General features: G+C 39.4%; 1 protein-coding gene across 3 annotated transcripts in view; it reads left to right on the top strand.

The window, feature by feature from the left end:
* CTNNBL1 (catenin beta like 1) overlaps nucleotides 1-24,813 on the top strand; it is a 160,835-nt gene that overhangs the window by 39,039 nt on the left and 96,983 nt on the right. For all 3 annotated transcript variants that reach the window (XM_036245292.1, XM_036245294.1, XM_036245293.1), the window contains exons 4-5: nucleotides 9,800-9,939; nucleotides 19,187-19,284. In XM_036245292.1, coding sequence (XP_036101185.1) covers nucleotides 9,800-9,939; nucleotides 19,187-19,284 — 238 coding nt within the window. The remainder of the gene's footprint in view (nucleotides 1-9,799; nucleotides 9,940-19,186; nucleotides 19,285-24,813) is intronic.

Genomic DNA, 24,813 nt, shown 5'->3' with positions numbered 1-24,813 from the left:
TTCGAGTCCACCGTATTTAATGAGGACAAGTCATGTAGCCATTCTTTGCCAGCAACAACTACCAGAATTCCAGACTCTCAGAAGGAAAGGCGATCAAAACAACCGTATCACATAAGGAACATTTCAAAAGCCAGGTTCTCAGATGTCAGCCTAGGACCAGGCCCTTCTAAAGATCAAGCCTGTTAACTCTTTTCTACATTATTCTTTTCAAGGCCCAAAGAAAACTGACCTTGGTTGCTGTTAGTGATAGCTTTACTGTTGAGAAAATGTCAAAGGCTTTGGGGTTAGACAAATATGAGTGTGACTCCCACATGACCTTGAATAGTAACTTCTTTTTTAGCTCAGGTGTCTCATCTATAAAAGGAAATAATACCCCCTTTACAGACTTGTGAAGATGAAATGAGAATAATTGCAAATGTTTGGATCAGTACTTGGCATTTAGTACATACTTATCAAATGATAGTTAATATGATTGTTACTGCACTGGTTCTTCAGTGAACTGTGAGGAATCTGGTATCTTTCAGTCAGTCTTGAATCCTGACTAAAGGGATTTTCATATTTATATAGATTTTAATATTCTCTCTCCCTTCCTGTTTCTCTCCCTCCTGGGACATACACTTTTAATGAATATTCTTATGTCCAAGGCTTCTAGGCAATTAAGAGTTGGATAGTGTAGTCTTTGCACTCAAGTTTATAGGTTATTAGGCACACTAGCTATAAATGCACAATAGAAAGAAGAAATAGTGAATACCAAGTTGGGGGCTATTAATGGCTTCACAGAAGAGGTGGTATTTGAGCTGGGCCTTGTAGATCGAAATTGACTTTTTATTTTTGTTACTTCTCACTCAACGATATTTTTTCCATTGATTTTTAGAGAGTGGAAGGGAAGGAGAGAAGGAGGAGGGGGAGAGAGAGAAAGAGAAAGAGAAACATAGATGTGAGAGAGACACATCGATTGGTTGCCTCCTGCATATGCCCCAACTGGGGACAGGGATTGAACCTGCAACTCAGGTATGTGCCCTTGTCCGGGAATTGAACATGTGACCCTTTGGTGCTCAGGTTTTAACCACTGGGCCACACTGGCCAGGGCTGATTTTTATTTTAACAATTGGAAAAGAACATGGAAAGGCCTGCCAGGCAGTGTGACTAGCATGAACAAAGGCACAGAGGTCTCAGGGGTCATCAAGTCCTCATAGCAACCTGGTAAGGCTAATGTGGTCCACTGCGTTCTCTCTGTACTTTAGATGTGGGGAGTAGATAGGGGAGAACCTGGCTACTGGACCTAGGACCACAGCCCTTTTTGACAGTAAGAATAGCTAGATTGCAACTCAACTTTTCCAACACCAGAGTCCTGTTAGGTTTTGTACTGGCCTTCACCATACAGTAGCACTTGTCATTCTGCACTCTGTACATGTATGTATGTATGTATGTATGTATGTATGTGTGTGTGTTTGATTATACAAGTAACATATGAATAGATTGTCATTGGAAAAAGTACCAACAGTGCATAAATGGTTAAAAAAACAGATGTTCTCCTTCACTGTGCTGATCCCCTTTCCATTCCCCTACCTAGAGATAACCTTGGTTAATACTTCTCTGGATATCCTTTTAGATTATTTTCTGTATACTTATTTACATATATATGTAAGTATGCAAATATTTTTTTTCTATCTAGATTATACGGTACACATTCTGCACCTTGATTATTTTTGGTCACATAATGGGAGATCTTTTCATGTTAGAATATGCATATTTACCTTATTATACCTGGTTATAGTACTTCATGGTTTCTAGATACCATGATTTATTTATTATTTTTCTATTACAGACATTTGGTTATTTATTCTATTATTATTATTATTCTTTTTAATCCTCACCTGAGGATATTTTTTTCCATTTATCTTTAGATAGAGTAGGAGGGAGGGAGGGAGGGAGAGAGAGAGAGAGAGAGAGAAAGAGAAAAACATCAATGTGAGAGAGACACATTGACTGGTTGCCTCCCGCACGACCCCGACCAGGGCTGGGGACTGAACCACAACCGAGGTACGTGCCCTTGACTGGAATTGAACCCGCAACTCTTTGGTTCGTGGGCCGAAGCTCTAACCGCTGATCCAAACCAGCCAGGGCCATTTGGTTATTTTAAATATGGTTTTTGTGAACCATGGTGCAGTGAACCTTTGTGTACATGTGTCTTAGTGTAAAATGTATTTCTGTAGGATAAATGTTGAATTCCCAGATTGCAGGGTATATACATTTTAAACTTTGATAGTTACTGCCAAATTCCCCACTGTATTCTTTTATTCTCCCTCCAGCAGGTCTCCTTCCCTATTTTGTTGCCCACGATGGATGTGATCAGTCTTTAACATCTTTGCCATTTGTTTCAGTGATCTTCCTGCATTAGATTCTGTGTCCTTTGAGGAGACCGACTGGGTCTTGTTTGTCTGCGTTTCTGAGGACCTAACACAGTATTTGCCATATTGTAGGTGTTCAATAAACATGAGATCTTAGATAGTTGATCTCATGTTTATTATATTCTTACTGCCTGGAGAGTAAGGATACATTATGAGGGAGCCATGACCTGGGTTGATAACTCTGGAACTTTAAACAATCTAATTTGCTCTTGGCGTGCCAGCATTGCCTTTGCCCACTTGGTAAGTGTATGGTAAACCCTCAATTTTGTGGACCTCGATTTAATGGACAAAATTTCTGGTCCATATGTCATATGTGAAAATTAACACCCTGTTAATTTTAAAATGCTTTTAACCAAAATGTGCTTATACTTATATTAACAGGTTATTTTTTGTTATTAATTCACTCTTATATTTAACAAATTTTAGCGAATAGGTCATATGTGGGGAAAAAAACTGTAGTAATTTCAACAACATAAATATATATTACATATCTACAACTGTAACCTACATATTTAAATCCAAGTCATCACTCGTAAACAGTGTTTGGTGAATGATTAGCATGTGATCACACCACACTGTGTGTGGTAATTGGTTCTGTTGTCGCATGGCATGACTTTCTGCAGCAGTTTTAACTCGGACTGGCTGATGTTCCAATGTGTGCCAAGCCACACCCCAGCCGTGTGCATGTTTACTTGAGGTCACTGGTGAATGCACGCATTTACTAGACATATTCAGGACAAATTTAAAATTACAGTAATACATTTAGAAAACTTTTCTGTGAAATTAAACTTTCAATGTATTTAATTTTAATTATACAAATGTGTCTACATCAGTAAAAACAGGTAAACTAACTTGTCAATTTTTAAACATACGTATTGGGAAAACCTATTATTATATAGCAGTCTTTTGGCTTTACTGAACACCCCTTGCCTGAATTAGTCTGTTACATAGAGGTTTACTGTACTTCTCTCAGTGTAGGGCAGAGTTTCTGCAGGTTAGGTGTCACATCTTAGGTACCACAGATGCTCTGGTGTTGCAATTCATAAACTGCTTTTAAAAAAATGTTATTTCGCTTTAAAGAATCAACAGTGTTTTCTATTTAGACAAAATTTACATACTATTTTAGTTTTTAAATTTTAACATTTTAAAATTGAAATCATGCATAAAGAACTTTTTTTTTCATGTCTAAAAGTAGTTAGGAAACTACATTGTGTTTTAATCTTGAATTTTTGGATTCTTATTGTTGCTCTATCTTTCTGATTCTCTAGACCAGCAAGGTGCAATTAAGATGAAAATTGCTAGAGCATATTTGAATAAAACTTTCCAATTGAGATCAGAAACATTCAAATATATTTTCCCATCTATGCAATTGTCATTTTGATTGCATACTCAAAAAATGCCTCTCCATTTGGTTGCAGTTTGTATGTAACATCTATTTTGTACTGTGTAATCTTTCTCCCAAACATCACATTGAGTGTGCTGTTTCCCTAGTAAGTCTATTAGTAATTGTCCTTTTCATTTTTTTAGTGGCAGAATTACTTAGTTTAGTTGTTCTCAAACTTTTTAATCACAGGACCCCCTTTACACTCTTAAATCATGAGTATACCCCAAAGTGCTTATCTTAGAAAATTCTAGAATACACAAGCACACATTTTATTAGACCTCAGGGCAGTGATATCATCACATGTTGTGTAGCCCTGTTGAAAACTCCATTGTTCACTCCTGAGAGAATGAGAGTGAAAAAGGCAAGTATAGGCAGACCTCAGAGATATTGGGGGTTTGATTCCAGACCACTGTAGTAAAGTGAATATCACAATAAAGTGGGTCTCAAGAATATTTTCATTTCCCACAACATATTTACACTATATTATAGTCTGTTAAGTATGTAGTAGCATTATGTCTAAAAAAAAAAATGTACATACCTTGATTTAAAAGTACTTTATTGCTAAAAAATGCTAACCATCATCTGAGCCTTTAGTGAATTATAATCTTTTTTCTGGTGGAGGATGTTGTCCTAGTAACATCAAAGATCACTGATAAAAGATGACTATGTCCTATATAATAATAAAAAAATGTGACAGACATGAAGTGAGCAAATGCTATTGGAAAAAATGGTGCCAAATGACTTGCTCGACGCAGGGTTTTCTTTGTTATAGCATAGCAAACTTGAGGGTACCTAGATTTGTTGAGCACCTGTTATTATTTTAAGTAAAAGAGCTATTTATTCAGCCTTGTTGAGCACCTGTCATTAGACACATCATATTTTTTGTCTCTAAATCCTCATTGTAATTCAGCCAGGAAAAGTTAAGGAAGCTGAGGTTTAGAGGTAGGTTAGTTGCTATTCTCTGTCTCCCTTGACCAGGTTGGGGTCCTGTGATCAGTGTTCCAATGGTGTCTCTTGGATAATACCAGATCCTTACAATTAATTATGTGTAATAGATTGTTTATATTTGTACTAGGCTAGGGGGTCCATGAGGACAACAACTGGAGTTATTTTGTTATCTGTTATATCCTCTGAACCTAGCACAGTGACTGGCACCTAGTATGTGCCCAGTAAACACTTGTTGACACACTGCTCACAGTTTTACAGTTATTAAATAGTGTGGCTGGCAGTGTGACCCCAGTCTGTCTCATTCCCAAGTCTAGGCATTTCCCACTATATCTTGTTACTCATGTAACACTGGACCCTGTTGTTATTTTTCTGCTCACAGTTGAGTTTCTGCTTGTTTGTTTTGTTTTGATAATTTTCTGACTTTCTAAACTTAAAAACATTGTGGTAAGACTGCTTACTTAGACAAATTTCAAAGTTGGAAGGAACTGAAAGGTACAGTACATTCTTCTAATTCTTGTTTGTTTGTTTTTTTGCTAATCCCCACCCAAGGATATTCTTCCATTAATTTTTAGAGAGAGTGGAGGGAGAGAGAGAGAGATAAACATTGATGTGAGAGACACATCGACCGCTGCCTCCCGCACAACACTGACCAGGTTCAGGGATCAAACCTGCAACCCAGGCATGCTCCTCCAAGTGGGAATCAAACCTACCACCCTTCGGTCCACAGGCTGTCGCTTTAACCGCTGAGCCAAACCGGCCAGGGCTAATTCTTGATTTTTTTTTTATTGTACTACCCTTTATTAATTACCCCAGTGACAAGTATCTAACTTTTCAAAGAAACCTTTTCATCATTTGGCAGTTCTGACTCTTAAGATTTCAACTCAGAATAAAAAAGAATTTCAACAAATTCTTATATGAGAGGATATCTAGATTCCTTATAATCTTGATTGTTTCCCTAAATTAGTTTCTATATCCCTCCTAAAGTAGAGTCCATAACAGATGTCACAGAACCTTAGGGTCATCTAAGCAGCACGATAGCTCTGTATTGCCTTCTTTTAAGCAGCCTGAAACCACAGCAGCATTTGTGGCAGCTACTTTGCTCTGCGACTTCATTTGGCAGGTGTCTGCTGAATTGTGGACCAGGAAGTATGTCTGGTGCTGGGTGTCCAGAGATGAATGAGTAGTCTCTGTCCTGTCACAGCTGTCTCATGGTCTGATTGGTATTGCGGTTACGGTTGACTAAAACCATCACGTTCTTTCTATACATGTACTCTTATTAAACTGTATCTTGCCCACCTCATGCGTTTGTACTTGACTTTTTGGTTCAGTGCAGCTTTCTGTGTGGATCCTAAGGTAATTTTCCTCCTGTTAGATTTGGCCCATCATCATTGCCAGTCAGGAACTTTTTGAATTGATTCTGTCACCTGCTGTGTTCACTTTCTCTGTAAGCTTTGTGTTATTTGACATTTGTTAAGTTTGCCTTTTGATATACCTTCACTCAAGTTATTGATTAAAAAAACAACAAAATAATATAGTTGATCTAAACAGGCCTGTAGGATACCTAACCAGAGGCTTCTCTCTAGACTGACTTTCATTCATTCACTCATTCATTATCACCCAAGTTCCCAAATCTTTCCTTGTACTCAACATGATTTTGTTTATTACTATTTAGTGTCCAGCCTCCCTTGTCAGTTCTTTCTGGTGAGCTATAAAAACCTTCTTGTCAAGTTACTCTTTAGAAATCAGATTTTAAAAAAGAAGTACCTATTTAAGGCAAATAAGCCTTAGAAGTTTGCTGAGCCCATTAGATGAAAGATTATATAGATCTACCACCCCATGGAATATCTGAATTCTGCACCAGCCCTTCCAAGTCATGATTCTTCTAATTTGGTTTTCACACATTAGGTGATGGAAATAATCTAAAAAGGTGGCCTATTTGTAAGCACAGTGACTGGAGCCTTAAATAAAGTGGTACAGATGGAGGGGGAATCTTTACAAAAATAATTTTGAAATGTATGTGGAATAATAAGTGAGAATAGACAAGGAAGTATTGAAAAAGAAGGCTAGCAACGAAATGTTTTGCAATAACAGACATAAAATATGCTGTAACAATATGGAAGTGTGATCCTGGCTCAGGAATTTGCAGTCAAATCAATGAAATGGTGTGAGAAGCCGATAAACATATTAGAGTGCACATTAAAACTTAGTGTATGGTGGAGATGGCATTTCTTCAAATATGTGGAAAAGGGATAGATCACGGTATTGGGGCAATAGGGCAAATATTTGCAGAAAATAGATCTTTGCCCTATGTCATATGCTAAAATAAATTTCAGATTTATTTATTCCTAAACATTTAAATATGTATAAACATAACAGTACACTATAAGATTCATCTCATCCTAAAATAGAAAAAAAATTTGCTCAGGATACATGTAAATTCGAGTTTATAAAGGCAAAGATTTAACTCCTTAAATTTTTAAAAACTTTTATGTCAGAAGGTACAATGTACTAATTAAAGGGCAAATATTTTCTCTGTTTTTTTGCAGCATGTGAGAGAAATTGATTTCCTTAATATATAGAGTGCTTATAAATCAATAAATGAGTACCCTGATATAAAATGAGCAAAGAAGAAACACAAATAGCTAATAGACATTAACAAACATTTTAACCATCTTAACATCAGAAATCTAAAAAAATTAAACTTTCTATCTCAAATTGGAGATTTTAAATAAAATTTAAATACTGTTTTTGAAAAGGGTGAGGGCAACAGGCACTTTGTACACGATTGGTACCTTTCTGGCAGAATGTATCAAAATCTGCTAAGTTATGCGTACTCTTTGACTTGACACTTTCTTTCCTGGGGATTTGTCCTGACACAATAATTGTGAATACATGCATTGTAGTATCATTTGTTATAGGGAAGAAATTGGAGACCATCTGAATGTCTGACAGAGGGTAAAATAAATTATGGTACATCTCCTCTAGGGAATACCATGCAGCTTTTAAAATGTATTATTTAGAGCAGGAGATTCAGATAGGCTTAATATCCTACATCCGCTCTGTGATTGATTGGTAGTCTCTTTTTGGAATGCTATGTTGAGAAGGATTCTGAAGCCACATCTGGGCTCAGGAGGGGAGAGTGCTGTGCTCAGTGAGGGGTTGTGCCATGGGAGAAGGAGGAAGACTGACAGCAGTGTCGCATACTGGCTTTTCCTGTTGCCGAAGAGTGTTTAATGGTAAGGGGAAAGTTCAGCCTATGTTAACAACAGTAAGAATTGAATATAGAACTATACACTATTTAGGCTACTTTTGTGTGTGTTGGGGGGAAGGGTATGCGTTGAGTAAAATGACTTAAACATATCAGAATATTATCAATGGTTATTTCTGGTCAATAAGATAATGAATGAATTCTGTATACTTTTCCAGGGCTTGTCCTCCTTCCCCCAGTTTTCTACTAAAAGTAGTATTTTATAATCAGAAAAATATATATAAGTGTTACTAAAAATACTAGGGAAAAACAGTGGTTAGAGATATTGTCTAAAATACGGGCATGTTATATTTTTATTTATTTATTTTTAAATTTTTTTAAATTGATTTTAGAGAGAGAGGAAGTGAGAGGGAGAGAGAAATAGAAACATCGATGAGAGAGAACATCGATCGGCCGCCTCCTGCATGCCCCCACTGGGGATCAGGCCCACAACCTGGGCATGTGTCCTGACCAGGAATCGAACCGGTGACCTCTTAGTGCATGGGTTGATGCTCAACCACTGAGCCACACCGGCCAGACAAATATGGGCATGTTTTGAAGAGTTATAGTCTCCAGATTTTGTTCCTTATGGAATCCAGATTTCTGGAGAGGTGGTATTTGCCTAGCCCTTCGTCATCTGGAAATTGATGAGTACTTTATTACTTCAAGAGTCCCTGCTTGTGTTCCTTTTCTTTGTGGTCTCAATTCAGTTAAGCAGGCATCTGGATATATAGAGACAAAGCATAATTCCTGTCTTTAAGACGCTTACACTCTAGCCGGGAAGATAGATATAATAATGACAATAGTAGTAGTAGTAGAAATAAGAGCAAACATATGCATTTTCAAGTGCTTTATATCTATTCATTTACTTTTTATAGTATCCCTCTGAGATAGGTAAATTTATTATCCCATTTACAGATGGAGAAACTGAGGCATAGAGAGGTGAATTGCCTAGGTCAGATTCAAACCCAGGCATTCTGTTTTCAGGGTCTGTTTAAGCACTGATTCCTCTCAATCACTCTCATTGGAGTATTGTTCATTTGCTTTACATGGATTAGCTTATTTCCTTCTCAGAACAAACCTTCTTGTCTTATCAGGAACTTATGGGCATTCCTTATGAGCCAGACATTGGGGGAGGGCATGCAGAGGTGAATACAGAGCAGTTCTGTTCTAAGTGCTGGGACATAGGTCTGTTGAAAGGTTCAAGTGTGGAAATGCGATTGAAATATCAGGCTACACAAAGTATGGTGGTGTCTGCAGGATGCCAGAGTCTCGATCTGCTTTACTTTGGGATCTACCTCTTAATCAGCTCGCTGGAAGGGATGTGGGGGAGAGGAGGATATTTTTGGATGGCAGCAGAATTTCAGTGTCTTCCTTTGGGTCAGGGAAGTAATTAGCCCTTGATCTGAAGTGGCAAGTAAGAGGAACCCTTTTTGGATTAGTAGGATAACTCCGTTCAGGGCAACAGAATTGCCTCACCAAGGGATAACCTTAGCTAATCCACAGGACTGGTGGGCAGATCATTCAGTGCTACAAAGTGCTTTGGGAGCCTCCAAAAGGCAACTTGTGACTGCAGGAGTAAGGGGAACCCTGTAATAAGATCTGAATCCAAGATTGATTTTTGTAATGAGGAAATCAATTTCCCAAGGAAATTATGTGACAGTTGATGTTTGGATGAATGTCCTTCTTGGTTGGTCTGTTATAGACTCTGACAGATTGTCTCTCTGTCCGGATTGTGTTGCTGTTTGCTTGTCAGTGCTGATAGTACTTTTTTCCTTTCAATGATGCTGTCTTTTTTTCTCCTCCTAGGTTTATGGAATCCGAGCTGGACCTAAATGACATCATTCAGGAGATGCACGTGGTAGCCACCATGCCGGACCTGTACCATCTTCTGGTGGAGCTGAATGCTGTTCAGTCTCTTCTTGGGTTGCTTGGACATGATAACACAGATATCCTTTCAGATCTGTCCTCAGTAGAAAGGCTGACGTGCTATTTATGGGTTTCTCCTGTCTGGCTCTGCTGTCACGTCTGGTATTCTATTTCCATTCTAATTATCTCCCATCTTGAAACACACGCTGCTCTTTCCTCATTTGAAAATCTGGTTTATATCAATAAATCTTAGGCAGTCCTTAATTGTTCTGTTTGCTCTTATTAGTATTAGAATTCATTGTGATGTATCTGTTCATACATTAACAGCATTAATTTTTCAAGATCTTGATTTGGAGGCCCATTAGAGAGGCGAGATCAGACAGGATTTGAATTTTTGGTCTAGACATCATTCTGTTAGCAGGTGCCCAGTGGAGTTGAGACTAGAGGATGCAGTGAACCATGATGGAAGCTCATTGGAATGTAGAGGAATGCAGGGATTTTTATGTTTTGTTCACTGCTATATTTCCAATTCCTTAAAGGCTAGGTGCACAAAAACATTTAGTATTTATTGGATCAGCATTAGACCTAAATAGACAATCTAGGTTTAACTCTTTGTTTCATTTTTGTGTGTGAAATTTGGTGCCTTTCTAGCCCTTAATATTCTCATCTGCAGAAATAGAGTTAACTTTTGCCTTTCTGTGTTATTGAGAAGATTAAAGGAGATCATGTAAGTGCCAAGCAGTTTCTGATACATAGTAGGCACTTAGTAAATGTTACTTTTAACTGAATCTGAATCATGACTTTGAAACCCATTTTATACTTTGTCTTTGCTATCTGATGTACAACCAAGAGGTTTTTGATATGCCTGTGGTTGGGGTTATGTTCATTAAAGGAAATTCTCTTCCAATAGTTGTCCTGTTGGAATCCAGATTTTCGAAGGTAAGAGACAAATGTAGTTAGTCTGCTTGAGTGATATTCATGGGGAATCTGCTGCTGCTGCTTCGTGTTATTTTCATCTTTCTGGTAATCTCTCTCCTGAGAGCATGTCTGACTAGGTTCTTTCCTGCCTGATAATTCTCATAGAAATAAATCAGTGAATAATTTTAATGCAGGCTTCTTGAAGGGTGATCTTAAGCCATTTCTGATATTTCATGTAATGTTAGACAGCATTAAGAATCGCTGTGTCAGTCTCCAGATTGATGAGTGTTCCCCAGGGTTCACTGCAGAGTTCTGGGTTGTATAAGAACCCTAGTCATTTAGCTTATTTCTGGGTGAGCACAGTACAGGGTCTTATGGATTAATTCCTTAGACATGCTTTGAGTGCTTATTATGTACCAGGCACTGTGCTAGACCCTGAGGAGCCATAGGCTATACTGGATGCTCAAGCAGCATCAGTCAGTAAACATATTAGGTAGCTACATATGATTAGCCCTATTCAAGGTGCTAACTGCTTCTTACAGAGTTAGTAACTAAGAATTCTAGTTGTGACTTCACATTTCAATTCACCTACACAGAATGGTAGATTTTCAGAATCCAAGCAGACCTTAGAGATGACTATTTATTTATTTAGTGACAAGTCTGAAGTCCTGATGTTGGACAACTAACTGCTAAGGTTGAGGCTGGCACTCCAGGCCCCTGATTTCCAGTCCATTGTTCTTTCTAGTACACTGAGTCTCTTTCCTCTAGGATATACCACGTCCCCAACAGAGTTGCAGTCATTCATTCACTACCTTGTGTGTTAATGCAGAAATCACCTGTTTTGTTTCTGGAAACATAGCTCTCATACTTTTTTCATTCCTGCTAACTCAAAATAATAACAGCAGCTTTTGAAGGTCCTGACACCTTGCTGATTCACCAGCACGGTTCCTGCTGAGGAGAAGACTGACAGAGAAGTGCTGCCCCACGTGGGCACACTGGGAAGGCAAGGGCACAGCTGCTGCAAGTTGTTTCTTTCTTGTCTTTAAAAACGAAGGAAACAATTCCCCCTGTAAAAACTTTGACAGACTGCCATTCCCTCCTGTTTTCTGAGAGCTGAACTGTATCTTTCCCCCTCCTGTATGCCAGCATTCACCCTACTGCCCTAAGATACTTTCGTAAAATCTGTTTTTTGATTATGCCCTTCATCAAATTTAAAGTTCATTTGAAAAATTTTTAATTACCTAATTTTAATTAGATGCAGCGATTAGGGTAAATGTCACCCTTCTCAAAGTATAATTTTTTTTTGAAAGTGGTTTCAGGAAAGGGTAGGCCCTCTTGACTTGCATCTAACAACTCCTCTGTCGGTTGGAACGTTGGTCTCTCAGCAGCATTGCATTCTGTTTCTAGTCTTATCTGTCATCTATAATGGAAATTTTTCTTTAGGAAACAGTTGTTAACAATTTACTGTTGTACAGCTGTAACTGCCTGAAACACCTTACCATGAATAAACAATTTCATGGCAGTCATGACTTAAATTTTTAATCTTTTTTAACTCTTCATTTATCAACCAAGACCATACACGGCTGGTTATCTTCCCAGCAAGCACAGGTCATCTTTGCTTTGTCCTTCTTGGAGAAAACATCAACTATAGGGATTTTAATTGGCTCAGAGGCTGGTTTGTTGTAACCTTAAGAGGCAGAGGATGTGAGAAAACAGCTTGTGCCTTGTCCTCTCAACCGTGAGCAGCAGCTTCAGAGTTTATTCTGGCGCTCTGCATCACTGCTGCTGGTGAGGGCTTGTCAGCGCTTCTGCGCCCCGTCTCCCCCTGGAGAGGCAGGAGCCCAGCCATCAGTTGGCTGCAGAGTGGAATTCTGGTCTGGGAAGAGCCCCTCTGGGGGTGAGGGGAGGAATGGGAGGTGTACACCCCTCATGGTGTTGAAGAGGCACTCCGAATTCATTAGGAGAGAGCTCTAGGTGGGGTCCAATAGCTGCTGCCTTTTAGAAATACTGTTTTTTTAAAAAAATTTTCCCTTAAAGTAAATCATTTAAACATGTTTAGATCCCCTTTTTGTGAACCTTTTGGAGTATTTCTGCAGAAAAATAAAACCAAAGCTACCTTTAAAGATATTTTTTTTTTTTTTTTTTTTTTTTTTATCCTCACCCGAGGACATTTTTCCATTTTTTGTTCAGGTAGAGTGGGAGGGAGAGAGAGGAACAGAGAGAGAGAAACATCGATGTGAAGGGACACATCGAGTGGTTGCCACCCGCACAACCAACCAGGGCCGGGGACAAACTGCAACCGAGGTACGTGCCCTTAGCGGGGACCGAACCCGGGTCTCTCAGGACCGCAGGCCGACGCTCTAACCGCTGAGCCAAATCGGCCAGGGCTAACGATATTTTCTTAAGGTATTACTAAACAAATAGTTTTTGTGGACTAGTTTAAGCCAAATTTACTCAGTTTGCCTGAAGGAACAAGGAGGAGTAAAACAAGAAGATAAAACCCCAGATGGTGGCTGAGTACCCACTTCTGCTGCCACCCCCCAAAAAAATCTTCTCGGTATCAAATCCATAACTGTCCTATTTTTATATGTTGTTTGCTTTGTTCTTAATTTAAGTGATAAGTCAGTGGAGTCGTTTCTAAAGTCCTTGTGGTCAATCATGACACTTACTGGATTCTTCTTAGTATGATAAGCTCTGTTGGGTTCTATTAGGGAAATAAGAATAGTAGCTCCTGTTGATAGCAAAAACATTCAGATGACTGTGTGTTGTTGTAAGTGTCCTTGGAGTGTTATGCTCAGGACATGCCCTTGGAGTTCTGGGAAAGTGTAGGTCATCTCTGGCTTGGGGTGATTAGGGAATTGGAGATGGGTGAGCTTTTGGTAGATGTAGAGATTAGAGTGCTTTTCAAGTGTATTTTCATGGTCTCTACCTTGGCAATCGAAATGGTCATTTCTTACTTACTGGAAGCTGACCCGCTTTTACTGGCTGCTCATGTATTCACTACACACTTGTTGGATATCAAGTCCATTAAAAAAATTACAACTACTAATTCCTAGCTAAATACTCTATCTTTAATAATAAAAAAAAATTCAGTAATCTAAACCCAGTTTATTCAAAGTCTGCTTTCTCTCCATCCATTTCTGATTCAGCAGTCTCGTAATATTAATTTAAGGCATCAATACAGTGGTTTGCATACTAATACGCAGGAAGGGAAACATTTGTTAGTACCTAGTAGATCATTGGTGCTGATGAGACAACTCTTGTCTGCTGTTCTTTTCTAAATGACTGCTTAGTTTTTTTCCTCAGACTTTAGGAAGCCCAGAGGACTTGCAAAGTTGACCTGTTGGATTTTGTGAAGAATTGCCATGGGAATTGGAAAATAAGGAGTAGACAATTTTTTTTAGACTAGCAGGGCTCAATTGAATTTGAGCACTTTGGGTCTGAGACTGCTAAAGTGTAACAAATTGACCGGGACACAACATATTATCCCAGAGGGTGTATATAGTAGTCAGGGGTGCCTTGTGTTAGAGCCCTAGTGTTAATGAGCAGGAATAGAGCTGGAAAAGGTTTGCATCCCCTAAGGGCTTTCTTCTCATTGGACTGGGAGGGAGCTGGCTATTGCTCCAGTGCTTTCCTGTAAGTACTGTCTAACAAGACTTGTGTATCTTAGGCTATTGTTTCGCTAGGAGCTAGTCTCATCTCGATATTTTCAGACTCAAAAGTTACATTGCAAAGAATTGACTTCTTTGGTAGTGTGACTTCCCTGATAATGTGTACTGGTAAACCACCCATTTTTTTGAGTCATTTAAATATGCTCTGAAGAAAGTCAGACTAGGTAAAAAGGGCCAAAATGGCAATCTAGTTTAAGGACCTGTTAATGTACTTTTTTTTTTTTTTTTTTATCCTCACCCGAGGATATTTTTCCATTTTTTGTAGAGATAGAGTGGGAGGGAGAGAGAGGAAGGGAGAGAGGGAGAGAAACATCGACGTGAAGGGACACATAGTGGCTGCCACTCGCACGACCACCCAGGGCCGGGGACAAACTGCAACCAAAGTACATGCCCTTAGCGGGAACCGAACCCGGGTCTCTCCGGACTGCAGGCCGACGCTCTAACCGCTGAGCCAAACTGGCCAGGGCTGTTAATGTACTTTTTATTTTTGTTTATGAGTTTAAGGTAATTCTATGTCCCAAAGCAGGGTGGTTGTAACCCACTTTGGACATTTTCCCTGTGGCTTGACAGTGCTCACTAGCAGTTACTAGGTACTTAAATGTTGAACAAGTGCATTTTCTTCCTCATACTAGTTTGATCTAGGATTGGTATAAAATTAAGAGTCCAGATTCATTTTAGGTACCTAGCTCTGCCAGCTGTTTCAAAAAGAGAAAAAAGGACCAGTTTTTCTGTGTTTTGAAATTCATCTGCATTAATTGAGCTATATCTAATCACTATCATAGTCTAAGAATAAAGGAACAAATATATATATTTTTTAGAATGCCGCCTATTTGTTCTATTAAATCAGTTTCATATTCTTAATCTATACTGGTTCATTTTTCTTAAGGAAGCCTTTTTGAAATGACTTTTAAAAAGTCATCTGCTTACTCTTGTTCCTCTTTATCTTTAAAAAACAACAGCATTTCCTATGAACACATCTCATTGGAGATTAGTAAGGTTAATGTTCAGTTTCTATACCAGGACTCTACACGGGATCAGGCCTGAGAACAAAATATCTAGAGCCAAAAAATAGAAGTAGACATCCCTCTTTTTCCAAGAGCCATTGTGTTATGGACTGTTTTGTGCCCAGCTGGTTTTTTCGACTTCACTTCTTATTATACTAGCTTATTGCCCCAGTAGTGGACAGGTACAGAGGGAGTGAGTGGGGTGGCCTTTCTACTCGACATGACAAAATAGGCTATCAAAAACTGTGTTTTAGTAATTCACAGAGAGACAGGCTCTCTGTTTTCCTATTATACTTGGACCGGAGAGCCTTTTACCTTGTGAAATGAAATTGTAACTACAGTGGAAAAACCTATCACCCATGCCCAGAGTCTGCTTGTGAAGAAATGCTGGATGGGTGGCAGACCATGCTGAATTTTCTCATCAAGATTGAGTGTTCATCTGTCTGTCTTTAGTTTCTATTCTTATTCCTCTTTCTGGTCTTCAAATGACCTCTGTCTTCTGGGTCACATTATATTACCCAGGAGTTGATGATTACAATTATGGACTCATTACTGCCTTGCTGAAATGCTATTTGGTGACAGTTGGGAATTTATGTAAAATCGGTTAGTGGTAGAAATGATGAGATGTTTACCAGAGCTGGTAGCTGGTAACTGATTTCTTATTTGACTTCTCAACTGAGGCAGGAATGCAGACAAGGAAATATACAAGGATGGGCAAAAGTGGATTTACAGCTATCAGTATGCAAAACACAGTTTATTCTTATATTATTATTTATTAATTATTTTATTCTTTTCCATACAAACAACTGTGAACCTACTTTGCCTTCTCCTGTACACTAGAACATTATAAGAAAAAACTTTGCTTGCTAAAAGTTAGATATTTCTATATAAAACCATAGTCATTGTCATTTTTTTTTTCCTTTTTTCAAAATTTCCTAGGTTGAATGTGACACATTTGTATGCATGGTAGAAGACTAATCAAGAAAAAATATGATAACTGGCCCATAAGACCATAGAGGCTGAAGGGCTTGATCTATCTGAATGTCTGTGGCATAACTGAAATATAAAATTAGCTCTTCTAACCCTTTATGACCCAGAAAGGGAGGACTGTGCTACTGTTAGCTAAAATCTAAAATTTAGATTTTAGAGGTTTTAGGAAAAATGAAGGCAACAGTGAGGACTTTGGCCATTCTGTTGGAAGACTTGACTAACAGTCTTTATTATAGTGCTTTCATATTTTCTTTGACTTACTTGGCCTTCAACATACATTGCCTCATTTATTTCTCAGTGAGATAGGCTAGGCAGAGATCATTACCACCATTGTACAAATGAGGAAACTAAGCTGTAAGGAAATAAAGGGGCATTAGCAAGATTCCATGTCTGGTGATAATTTGGGGATAGATCAGTTCACCAAAGATAAGAAGCAAAGATGAATTTGATATGACCTGTCCTTGAGTGTGCTCTGACTTTTCACTTATTGTTCTTTAATATATGTATATCTCACTTGTCTCTTGAGACTATTGTTTGATTAATAATCATCATATACTAGTTAATGAGTAGTCATGTGTGATGCTATTGAAGGATATAATGATAGTACTTATTGCATACCCAGTTCATATCCTTGTCCTGTAGACATCTGACTCTGTAGTGGATGGATGGATGGATGAAATGTGATGCATAGTAAATAAGCATGTGAGTAGATAGTAAGATTTTTACATCTCATATGTAAGAACTTTTCAAAAGATAAATGTGCAGTTTTTTTAGATGAGAATGAAGGGTTGTTGTCAGCATTTTGTTCTTTTCCCTGGGAGTTTAATAATTTATGGTGAAAATACATGACAGTTCTTTTTTCTGTGATTACAGTAGGGTCAGTAGTAGAATTTACTTGAATCTAGCCCTATCCAAACCTGGTATACATTCCTCTGTGCATTAATACGAAGTTGAGTGGCAAAAGTATTGTTTGAATCAGATGGACCTAACATTTTTCCTTATGGTTGCAGTGACCTTTAGGTAAGTTACTTAACCACTCTGAGCTTTAGCTTTTTTTATCTGTAAAATGGGGATCACACTTATAATGCTGCTGTGAGAATTCAGTTGCACAGTGATTGGCATAATGATGACTTTTAAAAATTAGTTGTGAAGATGGTGATTACTGTAGTCTTTAGTGAAGGAGAACTACTAATTCCTACTAGTTAGGGTTTCTAGGGGTTAGTTTGGCAGCCTATTATTGTTGTTGTTGTTGTTTTTTTAATCCTCACCCAAGGATATTTTTCCATTTTATCTTCAGATAGAGTGGGAGGGAGGGGAGTGGGAGAGAAAGAAAAAGAGAAACATCAACGTGAGAGGGATACATTGACTGAGTGCCTCCTGCACGACCCCAACCAGGGCTGGGGATGAACCGCAACTGAGGTACATGCCCTTGACCAGGATTGAACCTGTGACTCATTGGTCCATGGGCCCATGCTCTAATCACTGAACCAAACGGGCCAGGGCTCTGAATGTATTTTGTTTGTCAGCTTATTTTGTTCATTATATTTCACAAATAAGGGAGATCATGTGATACTTGTCTTTCTCTGACTGGCTTATTTCTCTAAGCATAATACTCTCCAGGTCTCTCCATGTTGTCTCAAAGGGGTAAGAGATCTTTTTTATAGCTGTATAGTATTCCATTGTGTAAATGTACCACAGCTTTTTTATCTAGTCATCTACTAATGGACACTTGGGTTGTTTCCAGATCTTGTAAATAGCACTGCCATGAATATAGAGGTACATGTATTCTTTCTGACTGGTATTTCAGGCTCCTTAGGATATATTCCTAGAAGTGGGATTACTGGGTCAATTGGCAGTTACATTTTTAATTTTTTTGGTGAAACACCATATTGTTTTCCATAGTGGCTGTACCAGTCTGCATTCCTACCAGCAGTGGAATGGAGTCCCCTTTTCTCCACACCCTCGCCAGCAATTGTTGTTTGATGATTTGTTAATGGCAGCCATACTGGCAGGTGTGCGGTGATACCTCATTGTGATTTTTAATTTGCATCTCTCTGATGATTAGTTATGTTGAGCATTTTTTCACAGGTCTCTTAGCCATTTATATGTTCTCTTTGGAAAAGTGTCTATTCAGGTCCTCTGCCCATTTCTTTTTATTGGATTGTTTGTCTTCCTTTTGTTGAATTGTATGAGTACTTTATATATTTTGGAAAAAGCAGAGTGGTATTTGAGAGGAAGAGAGGTTGGTGAGGTCTAGCACAGTCCAGTATAAATGATTTCTTCTACATTTTAAATCTATTTTGTCATGCCTTGGTTTCTGAAGATACCATCCATGTCGTCTTAGAAACCATTACTGCCTTTGATGGTGAATTATATAAGATAGTTAAGATTATACTGAGTTCTAAGAATTTAAATTATGAGATAAGGCTAAGGGTGTTGGCCTATTTCTCACTGGAAAAGCGACCTCCTGAGTGATTGTATTTGAAGTTTTGAAATTTATAAAAATACAGTGAACCTGTGGAATAAGTTGCCAGGCAGGTAGCATAGGAAAGAGACAAAGTCAGTTAACAATATTTATTGAACACCCTCCATGAGTAGAACCTTGCTGAAGAGATGTTAATAGAACCAGAATGTATTAAAGGTTAACAGTGAAGAAGCAAATGAGAAGGGTGGGGGGAACCAAACTTTGTAGTCAACTGTCGGCAGGGTTTCAGTATGTACCTGATACCCTTAACAGTTTTCACATGTATCCATAGCTGTGGTTGACTTGCTTCAAGAATTAACGGATATAGACACCCTCCATGAGAGTGAAGAGGGAGCAGAAGTACTCATCGATGCTCTGGTAAGTTGCACATCCCTCTGGGGTTTTGCAGGCTTGTGTGAGATGTTGACATCACCACCACCATTGTCTCTATGGGTGGTATTGGCTGGGTATCAGGTAGAGCTCCTGGGCAAGACTGGGCTGAGGGAGAAGAGGGAGAAAGTAGAAATGCAACCTGTGGGGTACTTTATTCTTTAAAACTATGTTAGGGAAGGGGTTATAGAGGCCTAGCATTTATTAAATATCACTATGTAATCCTTTCTGTATCTTCTCAGATGGGTATTATTACTGTTATTCCCATTTACAGCCAAGAAACTGAGGCATAGAGAGACCAAACAACCTGCCTGTAGTCACACAGCTGGGATTTGAACCTGTGTTCTCCTTGACTCCCTGTTCCTGTTCCTCTGTACTCCACAGTGTTGCTACTGACCCTTTCACACAAAGTTTTCACAGATGTTTCTTTTCTCTTCTGGCTTTTATAATTCCAAGCACTGGTGAGGACCGGTATCATTATTACTTATTTCACAGACAGGGATTTGGAGAATGTTAAAATAAGAACCAACCTTCTAGCTCACCCTGGCCAGAGTTGCAGCCCTGCCTGTAGAAGACAGAGCCAGTTGACTTTGGCATTCTTTTTGGTGGAGCCTTGGCTAGGCCTCAGAAACTTCCTCAGCTGTTGTTCCAGGCAGCAGCCAATCAAAGGGAGTTCATATGTGAGGTGAACCAATAGTCCCATTGCCTCACTTTACATGTGAGGAATCCCAGATGCTAAAGTGCATGCTTCCACTGGGTCACCCAGCCAGTCCTTGTAACAGCTGAGATTAGAGCCTGTGCATTCTGATCCCCACCTCAGTCCTTTCCCACTACACCAGTTCCCCTCTCTTGTGGTGATCAGAGAGGGCTCAGAGGCTGCACAGGCACCACAGCTGGCCAGAAGCAAGTCTAGTACAGTTTCTTACCCTGATACTTCCTGTGGAGCTCTCCCCACCCACCAAGCTGTCACCCTCCTCAAGGCTCTGCTGATTTTCCTTTTCTGTCGGGTAAGAAAGTAAGTACATACTGGTTTTGGTCCAATTTGCAGACCTTATCCTAGATTGCTGCAGCCGCTTGTACTGGAATCATCTAGAGTGCTTGTTAGGCTGCGTCCTGGCCCCATCCAAGACCTACTGAAGCAGAATGGCTGGGACTGGGGTACCAAGTGATTCTGAGACCCCATTGCTACACCGCCCACCCCCTCCTCACCTTTTCTCTCTCAAGGTTCTTGACATTTCCCATGTGCCTTGCTCACTGTTGGCATTTGGTGTGACTGAAGGGGTTGTGAACCCACTGAATATGAAGAAATCTCTTACAGAGAGCGAGACTGGAGTCCAGCAGGGCCATTTGTGACCGAGTATGATGAAAATTTCTATTGCGATTTTTTTTCTTCCTAGAGTGAACTTCCACTTTTGGAGAATTCAGGACCTTTGGTTTTCCTTTGAACCACTGTGCAGAAAGGAAAGGATGATGTGGGGTGTCCTTTTGTTTTGAGGAGCATCGGAAGGAAGGCTGTGGCACTTGCTCCTTCACTGTGTCTCCACAGTGTCATTTGTGTAGTCTTACCTTCCAGAGGTTAATTACAGTGGCCCTGAATGAGCCTCCCTGCTTGGTCCCTGGGCTGATTTTAATTACCATCCTTTGCCTGTGTGAATAGAGGAGACGACAGAGGAACAGCTAACCTGGCTGCTCATACTCAGAAACAGCAGTTCACACAAAAGCCCCCTTTGTGTTTTCTGTGTTGCCAAACCCACCAACAAATGCTGGACCTTGAAGATTTTATTGTTTCTTTGGAAAGAAACAGTCCTTCCTCAGTCTGGGGAGCCATTATGTAGCTGCTACACAAGGTTTAGTTTTTGTTTAGTTAAAAAATTATTATTATTGTATTAAGATTTTGACTCTTACAGCTTTATATTGGTGGGACCAGTGGGAATCACAGACAATGGAATATTCCTAGACTCCCATATATTATTTGTTTGTCTGCAGCCATTCAGAAGCCATCAGTAAATATTAGCAGAACCAGTGGGTGGTTTTCCATTTATTTTTTTCTGCCCTTGTGCTGCATTCAGGAAGACATTTGATAAGTATTCTCATATTACAAGGGTTGAGTTGTCTTTGTAGTTTTAATTTGGGGCCAATATCAGAGGCCTGGAATTGCATGCGCAGAGGCTAGAGGGCACATAGCAGAATTTATTGTGGTGTGCAGTGTGTAGTTATTGCCTTGGTCTTTTTCCCAGTTGGAAGTCCTAAGCAATAGAAGAGCACATTTGTGGGAAGAGAGTGCGGTCCTGGCATTCTTAGGCATCTCTGGAGTTTAAAATTTGGTACGCAGCCACTGCTATGACTTATGAAAGAGGTGAATATTTGTGCTTTATAACAAGTTGACTTGGTAGCCTGGAAAATAGACTCTTCTGAAGAGTAGTAAATGCAAGTGTATTTGCTTTGATGACCATTCTCTGGCATACCTCTCTAAAAATGACTTTGGACTTCTTGAGCGTCGTGAATAGATTATAGTCATTTTTCTACTTGCTAGTCCCAAAACTTGCCATGTGCTTGGCGTTCCCAGGCCTTTGCTCACATCTGTCTCAGCTTGGTGAGCCTTCTCCTGGGCTACTGGGAATACTCCTGTTTATCCTTTAAAGCCTAATTTAAACCTTCTCTCTCCCGAGTTTTTTCAGTCATCGCCTCAGCAGACTTTGTGTTCCCCTAGCACTTTGTACATCCTGGCACTTGTCACGTTGGCTTATAGACATCTGTTTATAAGTTCGTCTTTCCTGAGTTGTGATCCTTGGCAGGGGAGTGGCAGCTCTGTCACTTGCCAGCTGTGTGTCCTTGGGAAAATTACCTAATCTTTCTGCTACTCAGTTTCTTCTGTAAAATGGGGATAACAGTAGTAATGCCTATTGCACAGTCCTGAAGTGAGGAATAAATGAGATATTTGATACATTTTAGAACAGAGCTTGGCACAGTATAAACACCCAATAATTGTTGACCATTATGTTCAAAAAGATACAATGCCTGGTATTATCTTCATAAAGGCACATATTAAATACTTAGTGAATGTCAACGTCTACCACAAAGTGATTCAAAAAACATTTCATTTCAACAGATATTCAAAAAACATTTTGAACAAATAATAAAAGCAAGCAAACAGAAACCCCACAAAACAACATTTGAGGAGTGTGGGCCTAAATAAGACATGGGGGGATAGAGGTTTAGTTGTTTGTTTTTTTTAAAGAATGAAATAAATAATGATTATAGCACAAGTCTATATATTAAGAATGGTTGTGAGAGATTCAAGCCTCTGTGGAAATGAGGAGGAGGGAGCAGTCACTTCTCATGGGGAAGAATCAGAAAGCACTGCACAGCTGTAGGTATTGGCCTCTGTGGGGGGACTTCAATGAGAAGATGGACGAAGGGGTCACCAGAGGAGGTGGAAGTATGGCTGGCCTGGGAAGCTGGTCAGGGTGGCTGGGAGCCACACCTTACTATGAAGAGTTTAATAAGGGTGGCTTTGATATAGAGAGCCAGGGGACTACCCTCTATATTCATTCTTATTCTCAATTAATCCTACTTAAATGTTAAACTTTGCAGTCCTGTGTTGGTTTGCCCTGGACTGGTTGGCAGTGCATTTGTGCTGTTCAGGTCGGCAGGTTTTGGTTGCTCACTTTTCGCCCTTTCCATTTCTATTAATGGCCTCACCTCCATCTGTATTTGCTCCCAAGCAAAATTCATTTGTTCATTCATTCACTAAGTATTTATTGAGTGCTTGGTATATTCTTGGTTCTAGGAACTGGGTATATAACAGTGAGCAAGACCAACAAAGCCTGCTTTTGTGGAGCTCATATTCTAGTGCAAGGAGAAACAGTAAATAAACAAGAAACATAGTGATTCTATGTTATGTGGAGAATTAAAATAGAGTGATGAGATATAGAGTGACTGGGAAATCACATTGGATTAGATAGTCGGGAAAGGCCTGAGTTCTGAATGACAGGAAGAAACCAAACATTCAGAATGACCAAGAGCAAGATGGGACAAGTGTAAAGGTCTTAAGCCAGGAATGAGCTTGACATAATTGAAAAACAGGAAAAAGGCCAGTACTGTTACAGTGCAGCTGGGATGAGGAAGAGAGCAGACAGGGCCAGACCACTCTGGGCTTTGTGGGCCTTAGCAGTAAGTTTGGGTGGAATTGCCGGTGTGAAGGGGAGTAATTCGAGGATCATAAGCACGGAGTAGTAACATAGTCAGGCCTAACATTTTAAAAAGACCACTCTTGCCTGGCCAGTGTGGCTCACTGGTTGAGCATAGACCCATGCACTAAGAGGTCTCCGGTTTGATTCCCAGTCAGGGAGTGGGCCAAATCCCCAGTGGGGGGCATGTAGGAGGCAGCCATTTGATGTCTCTCATCGATGTTTCTATCTCTCATTCTCCCTGTCTCTCTAAAATCAATAAAGAAAAAATATTAAATAAATAAATAAAAATAAAAAGACCACTCTTGGCAGCTGTGTGGATAATGGGTTGTAGGGACAAGAGTGAATGCTAAAATACTGGGTAGGTTGCAACAGGTATAAATTTTGCATTATGACATATTACTATATGTTTACTCTAAACTTACTGCTTGATCAAGAATCAGTGGTGGGGGTGGGTATTAATATTTTTTTTTAAATATGAAATTTCCAGAACTCCTTTTAAGTAGAAAAACTTCACTCAAACTCTTGAGGAAGTTTATTGGCAGAATGAGCAAAATAGGAAAAGATTTCTTCAAATTCCCTCATCTGTCCCCCTTTTATTTCCTCCTCTTCTCTTGTATCTTCTTTCTGGTCAAGTGGAAAAGGATGTCTGAGCATGGCCTTGAACTTTATCTCAATAGGACCTGCTGGAATATTGTTTGGGAGACCTGCTAACAAGCAGAAATAACCAGCAACTTATCAGAAAACGTCAGGCTTAAACAGTTACGATTTCCAAGGCTAGGGTTGCTCTGGTTGAGCAACCTTTAATGTTTAATCCCTAAGCAGGATTTGTTTTTAGTTTCAGACTTAGTCACAGTTCCAAAAAATAGGCATGAAGGTGGTACACCCAAGGGGTTAGAGGGAGTAAGACAGAATGCTAATTTATGTTTCTTACTAGGCGATATCCAGAGCTATGCATAATATAAATATTTTTCCAAGGGTTTCTGAGCTAAATGTGTTTTGACGGTGTTGACCCTCCTGCAATCAGATAAAATTGCATTTAACCCAGCTAAACCTAAAGTTTCACACTCTGCAAGCTTAAAAAGGCTGTCTGTTAGAAGTTAGATTTGCATGGCAAGAAAAAAGATTTTCCTGTGGCCAGACACCCATTATCCATAACCATTCAGTTTTGGGGTTTGAATGCAGTGCTTACTGCCACTGTCCGCCCACCACTTTCCAGACAGCAACGCTGGGAAACCTAACTAAGAATAAGGAAAAGGGGGAAAAGAACACAGATAAAGCAGCAGTAAGCGACTGAACCTGGTGAAGCCGTTTGCAGAACTGACAA

The sequence above is a fragment of the Molossus molossus genome, unplaced genomic scaffold (assembly GCF_014108415.1).
Source record: "Molossus molossus isolate mMolMol1 unplaced genomic scaffold, mMolMol1.p scaffold_m16_p_6, whole genome shotgun sequence".
In the NCBI taxonomy this organism is placed as follows: domain Eukaryota; kingdom Metazoa; phylum Chordata; class Mammalia; order Chiroptera; family Molossidae; genus Molossus; species Molossus molossus.
This window is presented reverse-complemented; position numbering and strand designations above follow the sequence as displayed.